Here is an 18,289-nt window from a genome sequence, read left to right as displayed (position 1 = left end):
CTTCATCTTTCAAAGCTGAGCCATTGCCCCCTTTAAACAGCTCTGCCCCTGCCCTTACTCCTCAGCCCTGGTACTACCCTCTACTTCGGTTCTCCATGGTTCTGATGACTGCAGGGACCTCCCGTAAGAGGAATCATGTGGTATTTGACCTTCTGGGTCTGGGTTATCACACTGGCCATCCTGTGGAATGCCACGGGGGCTTCATCCATGCTGGGGTGGCTGTCGGGATCGCCCTCCTTTCTGAGGTGGGTAAGATGCCACTTGGGTTGCACTTTTTGGCCCCTGTGAATAGTGCTGCTGTGAACATTGGTGACTCTGGTTTCACTTTGTGGGGTGTAACCCCACAGTGGGGTGGCTGGAGACACTGTGAGTCCGTGTTGCATTTCTGAGACGCTGTCCTGCAGTTCTCCACCATGGCGCCCCCTGTCACTCCCGCCAGCAGTGCCTGGCCCAAATCCTCTCCCCACTGCTGGTCCTTGTCTTTGGCAGGAGCCCCCTGACTGGCGCAGGTGCTGTTGAGACTCGGGGTGCCCCGCGGTGTCCGTGCGGCTTGTCTTACGCGCTCAGCATCTTTTTTCTGTGTCTATTAACCCCGTAGCTCTAGATCATTGATTTGACTTTACTTGTTCTTGGTAAGTCTCACTTGCACTCAGCGCTGCGGAGCACAGCCCTCCACGTGACACCTGCTCGCTCGCAGTCCTCGGGCTGCTTCCTGTTATTTCAGCCTCTATTTCCCAATGTAAATACGGCTACTTCTCGGTTTTTCAGTCTTTGACCTCAGCTGTTGACCCCTAATAAAGAAGGAAGGCGTTGAGCTTTCTCAGCAGTCGGCTCGACCTCTTGTTTTCTTAAGTGGAGACATTTACATATTCCCGGGAAGCTCTGGGGCCTGGTGCATTTTCAGCTTGCGAGGAAGATCTGCTCCAGGATCTGCTTCCTGGGTGTGCACAGTGTGTTTATTAGGCTCACTGATGTAGTGAGGGAGGGTGGGAGGGACAGGGATTTTGGGTACCAAGAGCACTGGGCTCTGTGCCAGGCACGGAGCTTCGAGGTCAATCTTCTGTCCTGCCTCACCACTGCCAGGGAGAGTGCTCTTCTTAACCGCCCGCCCCACCGCGTGTGGAGGAGGCAGTGGAGGGGTCTGCAGAGGCCCAGCTGCTCCAAAGCCACAGCATACAGCAGGGGCCCATTGACTGGGAAGAGGGGAGTATGGGGGGCTGCCAGTACCCTTCCTGCTCCTCACCTTCATTTCTCAGAGCCACCCCAGAGGGAGATGGGATACCCCTTTTCTATCGGCAGCAACACTGAAGGTAGGAGCCCAACTCTGTTGAACATCCACGTGGGCATCCATACCGGCCCCAGGCCAGCCCCTCAACTCCACCCTGGGAAAGCAGGTGGGGCCACCCTGCCCCACTCACCCATGGTCCTGGCTCTCCGATGGGGCTTCCAAACGTGTTTCAGAGCAGTCCTCAAGAGCAGCCCAGGCCTCTGCCCTGCCTCAGGGCCCGTGGGAAGCCAGGACAGTGGATGGTAGTAGCTTCTCTCCCAGAGAAAGGACAACTTGCCCCCCAGGCAGATCTTGTTCCTTGCCTGATTGTAAACGGAGAGGCAAGGGCTCTGAGGGGCCATGAAGACCCCTGCTGGGGCTTTGTCCACTCCAGGACCCAGAAAGACCCTTCTTGGGACACAGGGCCACGCTGGGAGAGGCTGTGATGGAGCTCTGGTGTAACAGGTGTGGGCAGGTGCCAGGGGCAGGTGGAGAAATGCGGGTTTTCTTGCTGCACCCCTCTAATCCCCCCACTCGCCCCCGTGCCTCCCTCTTAACCTCAGAGCCCTCAGTGCTTATCGATGTCCTCTGATTTTTGTGTTTTACCTTATTGAATTGTCTGCTGTGTAAGTGCCCAGCGTTTCATGTTATCATTCTGACTTGCTTCACTCCACGCAGTTCCTGCAGACTCTGCATGTTGCGCTCAGGGGCGGTGTTTTGCCTTTCCCCGTGGCTGAGCAGTATTCCGCGTGCGGAGCCACCGCGCCTTCTCCATCTGGGTGCCCGTGGCTGAGCGTTCAGGTTGCTCCAGGGCCAGCCTTGGCGAGGGGTGCTGCTGCGGACTCTGCGGGGTGCCTCTCTTTCTGTCCTGACTGTGTCACAGTCTTTGCATAGATGCCCACGAGAGGGATGCCAGGCCCACTGCATTTCCATTTTTAGTTGTGTGTTTTTTAACATTTATTTATTTATGCATACAAGAACCGGGGTACAGGCCAGAAGTGTTGGGGGGGAGGTGAAAGGATTCACCAGAGACAGAGTGGGGAACAGAACCGGCAGATTGACTGAAGTACACTGCTGAGGGGAGCAGCGGGCGAGTCGGGAGAGGTCTGCTGCGCTGTGTGGGTTGCTCCCTGGCTGGGGATCGAACTTGTGCTGCGGAGGCTGTGGACAGCTTCATAGGTTGTGGCTTAACTCCTTGAGCCACCAGAGAGGCCCCATTTTTAGTTTTTTAAAGGTAAATGCAGAGTCCATTCGACACTAGCCGACCAGTTCGCATTCCCACCAACGTGTAAATAGGGTCCCTCTCCCTCTGCGCCCTCTCAGCCCTTGCTGTTGGGGGCTCTTTATTCTGCCCTAGTCACGGTGTGAGATGGTGGTGCACTGTGACCCTAATCTGCGTCGCCCGTTGGGAGCGGTGGGGCATGCCCCCACGCCTTCTGGATGTCCTCTTTGACTTTTCTGCCGTATTTGAAATGCTGTTTTCTTGTGGGCTCCCTTAACCCCAGGAAAACTGTGGGGAAGGGGTCCTCGTAACCCACCCATTTTCCACTTCTCTGAGGACTCGTTGAGCGTACACATATTGTCTTGAGGTAAAAGAATGGGACCCTCGTTCCACCTCAAGGCCCCCCGAACTGGAGGCCGGGCCTGCAGTGACGTCTGGCTGTGTCGCCCGTAGGTGTGGAACGCCGTGGACTCGGGGAGCTGCCTGCAGACCTACCACCTGCACAGCGAGGCGGTGCGGGCGGCCCGCTGGTCTCCCTGCGGCCGGCGCATCCTCAGCGGTGGCTTCGACTTCACCCTGCGCCTGACAGACCTCGAGACAGGTGTGTTTCTCTGCGTCGTGATGCCAGGGCCTTCTTTCTCAGAGCTGGCACCAGGGTGGGCTTTCTTGTTGGGGGGTGTCTCTGGGGTCACAGTCCCCAGTGGACAGGGCTGCAGGCCCAGGGAGCAGGGCCTCGGGACAGGCCTGTGCTGGGAGTGTGTATCTAAGCCATTTGCCGGGAATTTTGAGGCGGGCCAGCTGCCCAAAGGACAAAGCCCAGAGGTGGCCCAGCCCTGGGTAAAGAGGCAGCTTTTGAACCAACCTCTGACATGTAACTTGCCGTGAAGTAGCTCTAGCTCTGTCACAGTGTCCTTAGGCTGGCATCAGTTTAGAATTCCTGTCAATTCATTATGGCTGAAGGGCCATGGGAATGGTCCCAGCTTGTAAGGAAAGTCCTCAAATGAGTTCTGCTTTGATGCCCACGCTGAAAAGGCATCTGGGTAAGATGGGGGGCTCTTGACAGACAGGGGAGAAGAAGAGGGGAGTCAGGGAGGGTGGTCCTCCACCCCGACGGTCCTGCACACCCGAGGTCTGGGCCAGCAGGAGTAATAACTGGGATGCAATCAGGCAGCTCCCAATCAGGCAGCTCCTCCCACTGGGAGGAAGCACGGGGAGGGAATGTGTGGTGTTTAGGACGTTTTCCCAAGCTGTGGGGTATGTTTTGAGCCTTGAGTGTCCCCTCTGGGCTGCTGAGGGGTGGCCTGCAGGAACCCTGGCTGAGCCTCAGGAGCTCTGAGTGGGGCTGGTGGAAGACTAAGGGTGTGTTGGCCACCGTGGTGAGAGGCCCTGAGGGCTCCATCCTGTGCCTCAGGCTAGTCCTTCCTGCAGGCCTCCCTGCTGCCAGCCGCTGCCCCACTTTATGGGTGAGGGGACCGAGGCTCAGGAGTGTGACTCCTGGCAAGTGGGGCTTGGAGTCATCTGTGCATTCTCACGGTGCTGGTCCCAACTGCGTGGGGTCTGCTGCTCTGCCCTTGAGGGCTGAGCTTAGGGAGTTGGGTATCATGAGATGATGGTGATGACACAGCAGGTACTGTTACTAAGCACCACCATGTGCTGAGCCTGCTCCTCCAGCCTGATGGACGGGGCCTCATTTAGGGCCCACATGTTTTCCTGGCCGACATCACCTGGATCTTCTTTCACACGGCCAGATGTGCACAGGCCTGCCAGCCCTTCACCTGCTGTCTGACCCCTGTGCTCCACTGTCTGCATGTCCATGACGTGTGCAGGATTGGAGACAGGTGAAGGAATCAGGGATGTGCCCTATAGATGCTTTTGTCTGCCGGGGGAGGCAGATGTGCAGGGAGAATTCCAGACTGAGTGATGGGGCAAGATCCAGGAACTCTAAGAACACCTAGCCTGTGTAATCAAGGCAGACTTCCTGGAGGAAGTGAGACCCAGACTGAGGCAGGACTTAGGTGGACAGAATCTGGGTGGAGGGGGTGTTGTTGAGGCAGAGGCTCTCAGCTGACAGCGGAGAACAGGGTTGTCACAGGAACATGAATCACGTGGTGATTGTGGAAATGGTGGGTACAGGGAGCTGGGGGAGGTGAGAGGGAGTGGAGGAATGGGAGCTTGAGCTTTATGTGGTTTCTGGTCTGTGGGTTGTTTATTCCCCGGCACTGCCCCTTACTCCAGGGTCACTGAGTTCCCATGGGGACCCCTGCCACTCACCCTTGGAGTAAAGAAATGATGCTGCTGGATTAAGCAAATACAGATTCATTTGGTCACAGTAATGGAGAGCTCACCACTGAGATTTGATCTCATTTGCTCTCACCACTGAGAAGTGGCCCTTTGTCATCTGAAATCTCTATCAACAGATGTTAAACAGACCCATGCCTCTGTGCATGCGTGGAGGGGTTTCTGAGATTTTTAGATGGAGAGCTAGAGACTGCCTCGGCAGGGGGCGGCAGTGGCTGCTGCTGGCTTTGGAACAGGAGGGAATCATGGCTGATTTGGGCCTTGGGCAGATCTCCTTGGGAGCTTCTCTGGCTGGTTGTGACAAGAGACTGGGTGGACAGTGGGGGGAGGAGGTGACACACCTTGCGAGTTGGCACCCTGGCCCAGTCCACGCCTCCAGTTGTGATGTGTTGGGTGGTACAGGGAAGGTGTGACTCCTGCCTGCAGGGCTTTGCCACCCAGTTGGGGTGCTTTCCCGTTCCATACCCTGCTGGTGCCCAATACCTGGCCCCTGTTGGAAGACCTGTGTGTACTCAGTGGGTAGTGACTGAGCACCTTCTATATACGGGGCCCTGCTATGTACAGGGGTGTTCAAAGGGTGCAGACCTCACCCTCGGGGAAGTCATCCAGACAAGTCCTCAGGGCTTGTTTCTGTGTCCTTCTCTTTGGCCAGTGTGGGCGCTCCTTGAGGGAGGGGGCCTGTCCCAGTGGGCCTGCTTCCCTGCCACTGGGCCAGGGTGGGCTCCGAGCTACTCTGGGTGTAGATGAGACAGAGCCGAGGTCGGGTCCTCCTGGGCAGTGAAACCCGTCAGCTTCCTGCCTCATCCCTGCACCCTTGCCTGGCCAGGGCTGAGCTGGGGGTCTCTTTTGCAGAGGCTGGGGTGAGCTTGTGCAGCCCCTGGGTCTACTGGCCGGATTTGACTTATCTTGTCCTTTCTCATCACCGAATCTGAGCTCTCTTTCCACTTGATCTGCCTTTTTCCGCCCTTGGTGATTTGGCTTTTTCATTTCAATCTAATTAGAACTCCCTGCCAGGAGAAGGCAATGCAGGGTGTTCTCACCGCAGTGCTTTGGGAATTAGTCACTCGGTGCCCATTGTCGTTAATGGGAATTTGGCGCCAAGGCCATTTATCCTGGTGTCCTCAATCAATACAGTTAAAAATCTGTGGATTCGAAAACGTCAATACCCAGCCTGAAATATGGAGGGCCAGCAACATTTTATCTCGTTAATTTATAGTTCTGACGGGTTGTTGGCTTATAGAACAGCCATGAATCAACACTTAAATAAAATCTGCTCACAGATTAATTATTTTTGGTGCTCCCGTTTTAGTCTGTAATCTTCCTAACAAAATGTCTCTGGTGCATTAGGCTGCGGTGGCCTTGGGGCGCTGGCCGGCTCCACCAGACCTGTGTCACCTCCCAGCCTTCTGAGTCATCTGTCCTGCGTTCCAAATCAGTCTGTCTCCCCAAAATCCCCATCAAGCTGGTTTGTTCTAAGTGCTGCTGGCTTCTTGAAGATTCTGGCCTCCCCCCACCCCCTAGCAGTCACCCCCAGCCTGCCATTGAGGCCTGGGAGGGATGCAGGGCCTCATGCTTTGCATTTGTGTGTGGCTGCAAAGGAGGTTGGCCTCCCCCTGAGCCCCCAGGAGCTGGTCTAGCAGGGCCCCGTCCTTCCTGTGCCCAGTCTGCTCTCCTGGTGCGAACCCACCCATCCTGGACACCCCGTCAAGGCTGCCTGGCCCCGCTCCCAGATGCCCAAGGCAGCAGTGTGGTGCAGGAGCACAGGCAGCCACCCTTGCAATTCCCTGCCCCCCAGCTGGATGATCTCGAGCTGCTCCTTCTCTCCCTTCTGCATTGGTGTAGGGATGGGGTCCTAGTTGGTAGGGCTGTTGAGCTGAATAGCTGAGTGCCCGGCACAGGGCAGGCACTTGATGCCTTCTCTTCTCCCACTGCTGCCCTCTGAGACCCTTCCAGAAGGTAGGAGGTGGTTCCAGCTGATTCTTGCTGAGTGTCCAGAGAGCCTGGAAGAGGCTGGTCCACTCCCCCAAATGGGGCAGGTCAGGGTACTCAGTCCAAACACCCCCAATGGCCCCTCAAGCTGGAATCTTGGTGCGGCTCTTGGTCTCCATGTGGGGCCCAGGACAGACTGGAAGGAAGGCTGGTCCTTTGCAGTTCCTCCAGCTCTCCAGGACATGTTGGCCTGGGAGGGTATGGGCAGGCTTCCTGGGGGTAGCACAGCACGTGCCCGCTGTGCGGAGTGGGTGCACAGACTTCCCACCGGCTCGCCTGACCCTGCTTCAGGCTCCAGGCGCTCACTGCTATGGCAGGGGTTGTCCGGCCCTCCTCACTCAGGCGCCCCCCTGTCCTGGCTGGCCACTCTGTTCTGGATGTCCCTGTGTCCTACGGTGGGGGTGATGGTGCTTGGAAACGAGTGACCAGTTGGGACTGGATCCTTAAACGACCATTTCCTTGGTTTTCCTAGAAGTACCTTGTGATGTGTCTTGGGCTTTTGCATCTTGGCTGGGGCCCCTCACAGAGACGCTACTGCGGGGAGGGGTCTCCGGGCTACCCTAGGGATCACCTTGCTTTCCAGAATGTGGCTTGGCCTGTTCGTAGCTGACAAGAAGACAGGGATGCAGACCCTTTGCTTCTTACCCACTTGCCTCCGCTCTGACCTGGTGGGGAGACTTGTGTGAGGCCACGCAGCCAGCGGTGACAGAGCCGGAACCAGCCCTGGCCTGTGTGGCCGGCTGAGGCTCTGACTGTGGGGGCCCTGGCCACAGCCGTTTCCCTGCTGCGAAGTAGTGGTCTGCTAAGCTGATTCCTGGCAGCCACTGGGCTGTCACCTGGGCAGCTCCCACCTGGGAGGAAGCTGTGCCCAGGCCCATCGACTGACCCCCTCCTCTTAAGTGACCGGCTAGGGGACATTCTTGTGGCTGCTGACAGTTGCTCTCTGCAGGAGAAGCGTCAGCCCTAGGGATTCTAGAACACCTTGTGAAGGGACAGAGAGAAGTGTCCAAATTAAAACCCCTGCGAGGAATGCCAGGGGCTCATGGGCTTTGGAAAAGGGTCCCTTTGGCTATGCCCTCCTGGACCCTGCCCTGCCTTGCAGAGGGGCCCACAAGGCCCCACTCTTAGGCTCTTGTGCACCTTGGTGGTAGCCCAGCCCATTTCAGAGGGACTCAGGTAGATGCCTACAGGTGCTGTGAGGCCGGAGGCCAGTCCACAGCAGGTGCTGGTGGCATCACGGGCCTCTGCTGTGGCGTGTCCGAGCTCTGCCAGGTGCCTCATCTTACGCCTCATCCTTCTAGTTTGGGATGGTGGCCCCTAGATCTGGACAGGGAGGCTCCGAGGATTGCTGGAGCCAGCGAGCTGACCACAGTCCCCTGGCTGCTGCCTCTTCAGTGCCCCTTTGCCCGGTGAGCAGCTGCCCGCACTCCGCCCTCCCTCTGGCGCAGGTGTGACTCCTTTCCTGTCCCGTCCATCATCTGAGACCCTGTCTCCTAAGTCCGTGCCTTCACCAGCCCCACTCCCGGCCCTGGGTTGCGTGAATGTTCTCTGGGGCCAGCCCTTCCCCTTCCCCTCTCCTTCCACAGCCTCTTGCTTGTCCTTCCCGCACCATGTGGGGTGAGACACCGGCCCAGCTGATGGATATTAAATCAGGTTTTCAAACTTCATTAGGACACCCTTATCTCGCACTTTGGAAAGTGCCCACATGTCCTTCTGCATCTCCACAGACGTCTGTCTTGTCATCCCCTTCTAATTAAGCTGGCGCCAGCCCTGGGGAGAAATGAACGGTGGTTTTTAATCAGCGGTTGCGGTCTTCACCGTTGCTGCAGGGCGGCGGCGACGCTTCGACCCCATCACTTGGCAACCGGCTCCCTGCGCAGGTAACTTCACCTCTGTTGACTGACCCTGGGGCCTGAACACGGTCACAGGTTCCTGCTGCCCTCTTGGGGCGTTCTGGGTCCCAGAAAACCCAGGTAAACCCTTGGACGCATCTTATTTGCAAGTTGACAACTTGTTTTTAAAAAATTTTTTGGAAAGTTTAGTCTCTTGAGATAATTAAAAGCCATGGCTGACGTGTCTGAAAGTGGTGACTGGCATCCTGGCACCATGGCTGCGGCCTCTTGTCCCTCTGCCTTGTCTGGGGCTGCGCGGCGGACACGCGTGGTCTCTAATTCCCACGACAACCACCTCACGTGCTTGGACCCCTGGTTTGCCCAGATGGCCCCTGTCTGACTCACAGCGTTTGATTTGAAAGTCTTAAGTGCCTGTTCTTGTTAACTTTGAGTCAGGATGGCTGAATTTACAGCTGGCTGAATACCACCCGGAGGATGAGCATAACGATATTGATTTTAGTGGAATGAGTCATATGCCGCCTGCCTGGGAACGCAGGCTCAATCACCACTAGCTGCCAGCATCAGCTTTCCCTGTCAGTGTCTTCTCTACACATTCGTGAGTCCTGACGTGAACAAAGAGCTGAGGAGAAGGAAAGGTCACCAACCGCTCTTGGGCGGGCGGGGCGGGGTCTAGACAGCTGGGCTCTGGGGTTAGACGGGCCCAGCCTCAGTGCGCCCAGCTCCCATGTCCCCAGCTATGAAAAATGCTTCTTCCACCTGCCACGCAGGCTGGCGGCGGGGCATGTGCAAGCCCGGGGTGCAGGTGCCATCTCCCTAGAGGGGCGGGCATGCACGTCCCTCCTCCTTCCTGGGGACCCACGCGTGAGTTTCACCTGGCAGGTACCGGATGTTCCCAGGGGGCAGACGTGCTGAGTGCCGAGCGCTCCTGGTCGGTGTTGAATAGACGGGCAATGTTTCCCCAGCTATGTGGGTGGTCACCTGGGGAGCCGAGCAGGATGTCTCCACCTGAGAAAGGAAGTGGGGTTGTGGGGTGGTACCTGGCCACTGTTATCAGGTGCCTGTCACCGCGACATTGGTGATGGAAGCAGCTCGTAACAAGTGTCAAGAGAACAAATTGAGCTTCTGCATTCTGTTTTAAACACATTTTTGCTTTAATGACGATATATAGTTTATTTTTATCATTATTGGTTCCAGGAGGAAAAGAAATTATTTTCCCCCTAACTCCAAGAGGTCTGAACAGCTCCCATACTGGTTGAGTGCATCACAGCAAGATCGATAATGCCAGGGTTAGCGGGTTGAATATTTTAAAACTCCATTTTCTATAAGCAGCATGCAGCAAATAAATTGACTTTCCCATAATGAACATGTAAACAAGCAAGTTCGTCTCAAGGTCAAAGGTTAGGTAGCGAGTGATCACAGTGGTTAGAGCAACAATGCCTGGAGGGTGAACAAGCTTCTCCATGTATGCCAAGGCAGAGCAGGTGTAACAGGGTGGTCCCCAGGAAAGGGGGAGGTTCCAGGTTCCCTGCCCCACCCAAATGGAGGGTGGAGCTGAGCAGGGAGAGAAGCAGCTGCAGAGGAGACTGAGGAAGGAAGGAAGCAGGATGGAGCCAGAAGGAGACCTGGAGGAGGCGCATGGAACCTAGAGACACGTGAAGAAACTGCGCTTGTCTTTTGGTCATGGACTGGGTGACACAGATGTGGGTGAGACCCGTGGGGAGGTGACCATGGCAGCTTTTATCTTTTTTTTTTTTTTAAAGATTTTTTTTTTTAATAGAGGCATGTTTTTCTTTATTTATTTGTTTGCTTGTTTGTTTGTTTTGTTTATACAAGCACTGGGTACAGTCAGAAGCACGGGAGGGTGAGAGAATTCACCAGAGCTAGAGCGGGGAGCAGAGCAGGCAGAAGGACTGAAGTACACTGCTGAGGGGAGCAGCGGGCGGCAGGAGAGGTCTGCGCGCCATGTGGGACCCTCCTCCGGTGGCCGGGGAGCAGCCGGGGATTGAACCGGCGCCGCAGAGGCCGCGGGCAGCTTCGTAACCCAGCACTCAACCGCTGCGCCACCGGGGAGGCCCGGCAGCTTTTATCTTGATGTTGATTTTGCTCTTTTCCTTCCGGGCTTGTCTGGTTGTTTCTGACCCTTTTCTGTGGGTCCCCACTGGAAGGTGCTTTAGACTTGTGGCAGGCTTTGGGGCCTTGCTCTGGGCCAGTCCCATTTGGATGGAGCTTTACCCACGAGGGGACGGGTCACTTTGGGTGCTTGATTTAAAAACTAAATTCTTTGCCTTTTCTGTATTGTTTCCTAATTGTATTAAAGTTCCTTCCCATTAAAGTCTCATATGTTTTGTGTTGATGCGGCGGATGGCAGAACCCATTTAGAATAGGCAGGTTTGCGGGGTTTGGGCTGCCCCTCTCCCTGCCCTGTAACACAGGAACTATCCTGACAAGAAAGGGCCTCACCTGCGTGTGGCTGGTGTTCCTGTTCGTGGTAGTTTTTGGTAAATATTTCCAGCCTTTACCCTTGTCTTTAACAAAATGTAGAGGCCAACACAGGCCCTGTATTTTCATAGCTTTAGGCCACTGGAAGCTCAGAATCATGAATCACTTAAGGTTCCTGCTGTTGAAAGCTTGTATCCCCTGGTTTTAGCTTTTCATTTAAGCAAAGAGGAAGTCATCAATTTGGGCTTAGCTTTTCTGGTCACAACAGCTCCTGCTGCTCCCTGCAGTCTGCCACCGCCCCCCAACACTTCACTGACCACGCAGGTTGCCTCCTGAAGCCTTCCGTTTGAGAGTGCTCCTGCCCACGGTGCTGCCCCCGGAGGTGGTGCCAGTAATGGGGTGGCACTGGGTCTGGTGGCCCTGAACTCCTCTGCCGCACCCCCTCCTGCTCCCACATGGCGCCAGGGGAGGCAGGTCCTGATTTCCGGGCCCAGCTTCATCTCGGGGTCCTCCCTTAGGTGTCTGGGATCTTATTACAAAATGTAAAACCTTTCAATTCTGAATCCTCTAAAATAAAAACATACAGTACAAGCCTCGTCACTGTGAGTTAAAGTAGGAAGACTAAACTACAGCTTGTTTCGTTAACTGGAACATTTTAGTACTTAAAAGACATAGATTCTCTCCCTTTGGGGGTTGAGGAAAACTAACATTTGGAAATAGATTCCATTTTAGCAGAGAAAGTTCAATCACCAGCTTAGAGCAACTCGGCTTTCACTTTTCCTCCCCACCTTTCCGCATTGTTGGCAACACTGAATCACTGCACTCTTTGAACCAAGTGTGGGGAACCCACTGCCATTCCTGGAATCAGCCTGCGGCTGCGTGCCCAGCGGGAAGCGAGGGGAGATGTCCTCTGCCAACGGGGCTGTTTCTCCTCTTGGGCTTAAGCCTGGCCTTGAATTCCAGATGAGTACGGAGTGGCCAGGAGGTGTGGTTGTCTGCAGACTTCTGGCTGCAGGGCCTTCTTGGTGGTGGACTCAGTAGCCGCTCTCTCCTTTTCTATGGAGAATGTGGTGGTTCCCTTCCTCAGCCCCAGACGACCCCCAGCCACGTGGCGGGCAAGTGTCTGCCTCGAAGTGCCAGCCCTGGGGCCCATGAATGCTGCTCCCTTCCTGGGACCGCCTGGTATGTGGAGACCATGTGGGGCAGCCTCTGCTTCAGCCTCCGAGGAGGGGCATTCGCCAACCGGCTGCAGCAGCCTTGCTTTCTGCTCACAGCTGCAGCTTCAGAGATGAGGAGGAGCTGGGGTTCTGCCGAGCCTCGGAAAGGAGGGTCAGCTCTGAGAGTACCAGGTTCCAGTTCCACGAGGGACACAGCATTTTGGTTACTTGAGGGCTGGCTGGTGGACAGAACCCCTAGGCAGCCCAGAGTCTGCTTCTCCTCCACTGAGAAGTCCCATCACACCACTGCTTGCGTGACTCAGAAGGTTAAATCACCACCCTGGAGTCCCTCGTGTCCTGCTGGAGAATCTCTTTCTGGTCTCTGTCCATCTCAGTGGTTCTCAGCGCTCTCATAACTCAAGAACAGGTGTTGACCTCCAGGCACTGCTTGTGTCCAGCCTTAAATGGGTCTTTGACATTCTACCAGACAAAAGCCCTGTTTGCCTTGAGCTCTGCCCTCAGTCGGCAGCTCAGCTGTGGTTATGGCCCCTTTGCCTGTGTGGATGGTATGACCTGAAGGGCAGCCCCGACCACCTGGCATTGACCCTCACCGAGGCCATGAGAATCTCAGCGAGTGGTTTCTCTTAGCAAAGCTGTCAAGGGCTTATTGAGCCTGAAGAGGTGAAGAGGTAGCAGGTCTTTGTTGACCAAAAGTTGACTGTTTCCAAAATTTGCTCTGATGACACGATTGCCAATTATGAATCTGTCCCTGGAAGATTAGAAAAAAATCAACACCCTTCATCATCCATCGAGGTATCACTGATGTTTTAACAAAGAACAGCGAATTATTGCTTTCCGAGAAACTTACATTGCGGAAGGAGCATTTTGAAAACAGATGTTTTTGTTTCCATTGTTCTGTTATTTTTATTGCCAAAAATGATGCGGATGTGTCACCTATTAAAAATTCTGATATCTTTTATTAGCTCTTAATAATGTACCCTCAATGTGGGCATAGTGTTTTCCTAATCTGTTAGAAATTCTCTAAATGAAGATTTCAGTGGATTTTGAATTGGACTGTTACGGGTCTGAGAGCGTGGTAGTAACCCCTGACTAGTTGAGGGAACTGTTACTTGGCAGCAGGGCAAATGGTGCTTTACCAGCGAAGCTCTGGCCAGGTCCTTTGCATCAGTGGTGGACAGAATTGGGACATGCCCCCATTGCTGGCAGTGAAACCTTCCAGATGTTTCCGGGAGGACTGTTTGTTGGCTCTGACAGAAGCTGTAACTGGGCTGCTTTCAACTCACCATGTCACAAAAAATTCCCTACATTAAAAAAAAGGGGGGGGGGAACACTTCAATTCTGGGGCTCGCACTAAAAATACTACAACTCCTGGTTGATGATTTCAAGCAGTGTGTTGATATTCTTAGCAGTGGCATATTAAAAATATTTTAAAACACCAGTTATTTTATCCTTGTCTCATTTTCCAAAATGTTCTTTTCTCGTGTTTGCTTTGGTGCTCATCACCCATGGGCATAGCCTCCATGTGGACCCTGTGTGGCCTTGGGCTCTGTACCAGGTGACAACATAGCTATGAGATATTTATTTTGTGATCTGAACATTTTCTGACTCTCTCTTGTATTTTTCTGTTGTAGGAACACAACTGCTTAATGGTCAAAGTGACTTTAGAGTCACTGCTTTGAAGTTCCATCCGCAAGACCACAGCATCTTCCTATGTGGAGGCTTCAGCTCTGAGGTCAGAGCTTGGGACGTGAGGGTCGGCAAGGTAACAGCATCTTCTCTGCTTGGCCGTCCCCCTGGGGAGCTTGCCTCATCAAATTGAGCTATTGGGGCAGGTCAGCATCTATATATAGGACCCTTGAGATGGAATAATCATCACTTAATATTTAATCAGTGTTAAGCATAATTTTTAAATATTTTAAAAGAACATTCTTGAGAGTTGTTGAACTATTAAAACATCACAGACGCCCTTCTATACAGCCTGTTACAGAAAATATTTGAACACCTACTCTGTGCAAATGCTCTCAGTGATGTGAGAGGAGCCGCCTTGGGCTCCTCATGGGGGTACCACGTAGACACAGGTAACAGGTGCAGGGAGGTGCTGTGTGGGGGTGCTTGTGGGCACACTTGGAGCAGAGGGGCCAGCATTCATGGGGGTGTTTTCAGCTTGGTGCCAGGAAGGCTTTTTAGATAAAACTGCGTTCCCTCATCATGGTCAGTCCCACAGAGAAGCGGTCTCCACTCCCACCCTGTACCACTGCCTTCACAGCCTCACAAACAACACCTCCTCCTCCCAGTTGTTCAGGCCCAGACCATCAAGCTCATCTCTTCCTGTCATCCTCCCCCACTCACCTAAGCCATGGACAAAACCTGTTGGCACTCAGGTTGAAGCTGCCAATCTCTCTTTGGCTGGGAGATTTACATCAGTCTCCTTTCCTTCCAGCCCCTTTCTGGTTGCTTTTAACATAGCAGCCAGAGGGGCCTGTCACAGCGTGAAACAGAGTGTCACTGCTGGTCACTACCTGCCAGGCTCTGGGCTCACTCGCCATAAAAGTCCACCGGCCTTCCTGACCTTCCCTTGGGCCCTTGTTATCTTCAGCCTCGCCCTCCTAGGAGCACATAGCACATTCCTGCCTTGGGGCCTTTGCACTGGCTGCAACACCATGGGTCTTGGCTTGGATTAGCAGTGGTGACTGAGGGAGGGTGTCGCCCTCAGGGCTGAGGGGGCCTGTAGGGAGGTGCAGTGAGGAGGAGCCACGACCCCACTGCTTCTAGAGCCCTGTGGCTTCAGGGTGGCCGGCTTGGGAGACCTGAGAAGCAAGGGTCTGAAGGAGGCGCAGTGCTGATGGGAGGTTCATGGTAACACCTGTGTCAAACTTGACTGTGAAGAGGGTGAGGAACATCAGGGAGTGTCCTCCTCCCCTGGGGATTCCAGGTCCCACCTGGAGGGCTGTCACCTGCTTATCTGCCATGCCAAAGGCTCCACCTGAAGGCATCCCTGTTGGACAGGGGAGGCTTCCAGCAGGTCTGCATGAGTGTGGGGGAGGCAAGGCACCGCCATGTCTTGAGTTGGTGCTTCAGCCACTGCCGGGAGCTCTTTTCTCGACAGGAGGGTGTTCTGAGAAGCCTCGAGTTTATCCATAGGTGTCTTGTATCAAGTGCATCACAAATAGGAGAATTAGAGCAAAGAGAAATAATGCACTTTTTAAAACAAATAAAATCACATCTTTCCATACAAAGAAACTTCTTATAAAAATACTTGGAAAGAGAAATGTTACCCATAAGGAAGTGGACACAGTGGAATTAAACCCACTAGACACTGTATCTGGAACAGGGACACTTGGTGAGTGGAAGCCCATGAGGGTGCTGTGAGTGGCCATGCTCAGCCAGCTGTCCGCAGCACCCCCGACCCCCCAGCCCCTGAGGGCCATGCCCCACCAGGGCGCGCTTACTGATTTTGGCCTCAAAGACCAAACACGTAAGAGACTACTCACCAAGGATGCCATCTGATTTAAAGAGTTTGTTAAAAATATTGGATTTTCTCCTCGGGCAGTCGCCCGCTGACGAGCTATGGAAATGCTGGGGGAGAAGCAATTAGAAGCAGATGTTGCTGTGACTGGTATTGGCATGTTTGCGGGTCTCTCCCAAACTAATAATGTGGGCAAAGGGAGCTGTGCAGTATTTGTTTTTACTTCCTTTTTACCAACAATCCGACGGCCTCTCCTCCCTGCCGGGGTCACAGGCTCGGCCAGGCTCCTGGGACAGCTGTGCTGCTTCAGTGTGTCTCCTCTGACAGGCGTTGTCAGGGATGGGCTCAGCAGGAGTGTGTCAGGAGGAAGGGCTGGTGGGTGGGGTCTGGGTGGTTCCAGTGCCAGCCTCTGGGCTTGGGAGCGTGGCGCTGTCCCTGGTGCTGAACTCGTCCGGGCCCTCCTCGCCTACCGCTGAGCGGCCTGACCTCCAGCGGTGGACTTTGCAGGTGGATGCCGGGGGTGGGGGGGTCGTGTCTCAGTTTAAAATCAAGGGAAGCCTCCCATTGCAGAGACGACAGGGAATAATGTCTTACTATAAAGGTAACATGAGCATATGGAAAAATGGAGAAGTAGAACGGGGGGTGGAGGCAGCCAGAGGTAAACATCAGTGACATTTCAATGTTGTTCTTTCATCGTTCTTTTCCCTTGTGTGTGTTTTAAAGATCATTTGGTCTTATTTTACACACAGCGGCATGTTTGCTTTCCTCATAGCATCATACAAGTTTTCCCTGCTACGTGCCCGTGCATCCTCACGGTGCAGGGTGCCCAGCCACCACGTGCTGTCCCTTTCCCTGCACCCACCACTGTGTCTGACAAGAGTAGGCACTCGATAGATATGGATCCAGGAGCCAATCTCACAAGCCATTTCCCTAGGTTGGACATTTAGGATATTTCATTTTTTTCTTTTCTTGCCATTTGAAATAAATAAATGTGATGGTGGAGATCAGGGGTCAGCAAATTATAGCCCAGGGCTAACTCTGGCTTGCTGCCTGTTTTTGTCAATAAAGTTTTATTGGAACATAGTCACACTCATTCATCTACGTATTGACCACGCTGTTTTCATACTAAGGTGGCAGGTGGTAGAGGGTTCTAGACCACACATGGCCTGCAAAGCCAAGCATATTTACGGTAGGGCTGACCCTTGCTGTGGATATTCTCTGCCTATGACATCTTTTATCCTGCTGCCTAGCAGGGCTGATCCTCTCCATCTGGCTGGTGAAATGGATGCCCCTTGCTCCCGCTGTTACAGGCCTCCTCCTTTAGAGAACTCTTCTTCGGTCAGGGGTGTTAGTTTTCTCTCTCTTGTTGTTCTCTCCAAACACACCATCCTGGTCTAGTTTGTAACATACTCTTCTGGAAGCATCACATTTGTGCAAATAGTGTGTTCCAGATTTGGGTTTATTTCCTTAAGCATGGGTCCTGGAGCTCAGCCTCCTGGGTCAAAGCAAGTCAGTGTTTTGAACGTAAGAGGCCAGTTCCTGGCGGTGGAGCTGAGGTGTGCTAGTCTGGGCACCACCTCAGGGCATCTGCCGGCCTGAGAGGGTGGAGTCTGAGCAGTGGCTGAATAGACAACTTTCAGCTTCTTCCCAGTCCTTGAGCTTGGCACTTTCTTTAGCTTGGCCAAGTGATGAGCGCTGGGCCTTTGGACTCTCTGATCCAACCCTTTTCATTACAGCAAATGGGCTGTTTGGCCCCCGGCCTCCTTTTCTTGGCTGATCTCACTCCGCCTGGGTTTGATGACGGAGCAGCCCTCATCACACAAGTGTCTGGCTCTACTTCCAGCTGATCAGCGGGACGTGTTACCATGAGCACGCTGACTCAGCTGGCTTCCTGCCATCTGGACTCCTCTTCCTCCCAAGGTCTGCTTGGACACGGGTGTGGTCTGGAGCCCAGGATGTCTGGGCTCATGTCACTGTGGGGGTCCCTCACTCCAGAGCCCTTCTGGGCCTCCGCTGGTGCACTGGCCTGAGCCACAGGAGACTGGGCTCACACCCTCTCTCTGCCACTGCTCCGCTGGGTGATTTAGGTGACTCCCTTTGGCTAAAGCCTCTCTCACCCACAGTTTCCCAGTGGCATGGAAAAGGGACAGTTGAGGTCATTGCTCAAACCATGCATCAGGAGCACCTCGAGCTCTTGTTGGGGTGCAGATTCTGTTACAGCAGGTCTGGGACGGAGGCAATGTTGCAGTCAGCCGAGATGCTGTAACAAAATACCGCATCCTGTTTTGGCTTAAACAACAGGAATGTGTTTCTCGACATCTGGAGGCTGGAGCCTGAGATCGGGTGCCGCACGTTGGGGTGGGTCAGGGCCCTCTTCCTGACCTGTAGGTGCCGCCGTCCTGGTGTGTCCTGCTGGGGTGGAGGGAGTGAGAGCTCGTTATGGCCCCACCCTCCTGACGCACCTAAACCTAATCACCCCCCACCCCCCACCTCCAGATACCATCATATTGGGGCATAAGACTTCAGCATGTAGATTTGAGGGATACAGACATTTAGTCTCGAAGATGAGAGCCTGCG

General features: G+C 54.2%; 1 protein-coding gene across 2 annotated transcripts in view; it reads left to right on the top strand.

Moving 5' to 3' along the window:
- WDR25 (WD repeat domain 25) overlaps window positions 1-18,289 on the top strand; it is a gene marked incomplete at both ends in the record, with an annotated part of 117,959 nt that overhangs the window by 69,771 nt on the left and 29,899 nt on the right. For both annotated transcript variants that reach the window (XM_084240797.1, XM_084240798.1), the window contains 2 exons: window positions 2,943-3,090; window positions 13,878-14,008. In XM_084240797.1, coding sequence (XP_084096923.1) covers window positions 2,943-3,090; window positions 13,878-14,008 — 279 coding nt within the window. The remainder of the gene's footprint in view (window positions 1-2,942; window positions 3,091-13,877; window positions 14,009-18,289) is intronic.

Source organism: Talpa europaea (genome assembly GCF_964194135.1).
Source record: "Talpa europaea genome assembly, chromosome: 8".
NCBI classification, from domain to species: domain Eukaryota; kingdom Metazoa; phylum Chordata; class Mammalia; order Eulipotyphla; family Talpidae; genus Talpa; species Talpa europaea.
This window is presented reverse-complemented; position numbering and strand designations above follow the sequence as displayed.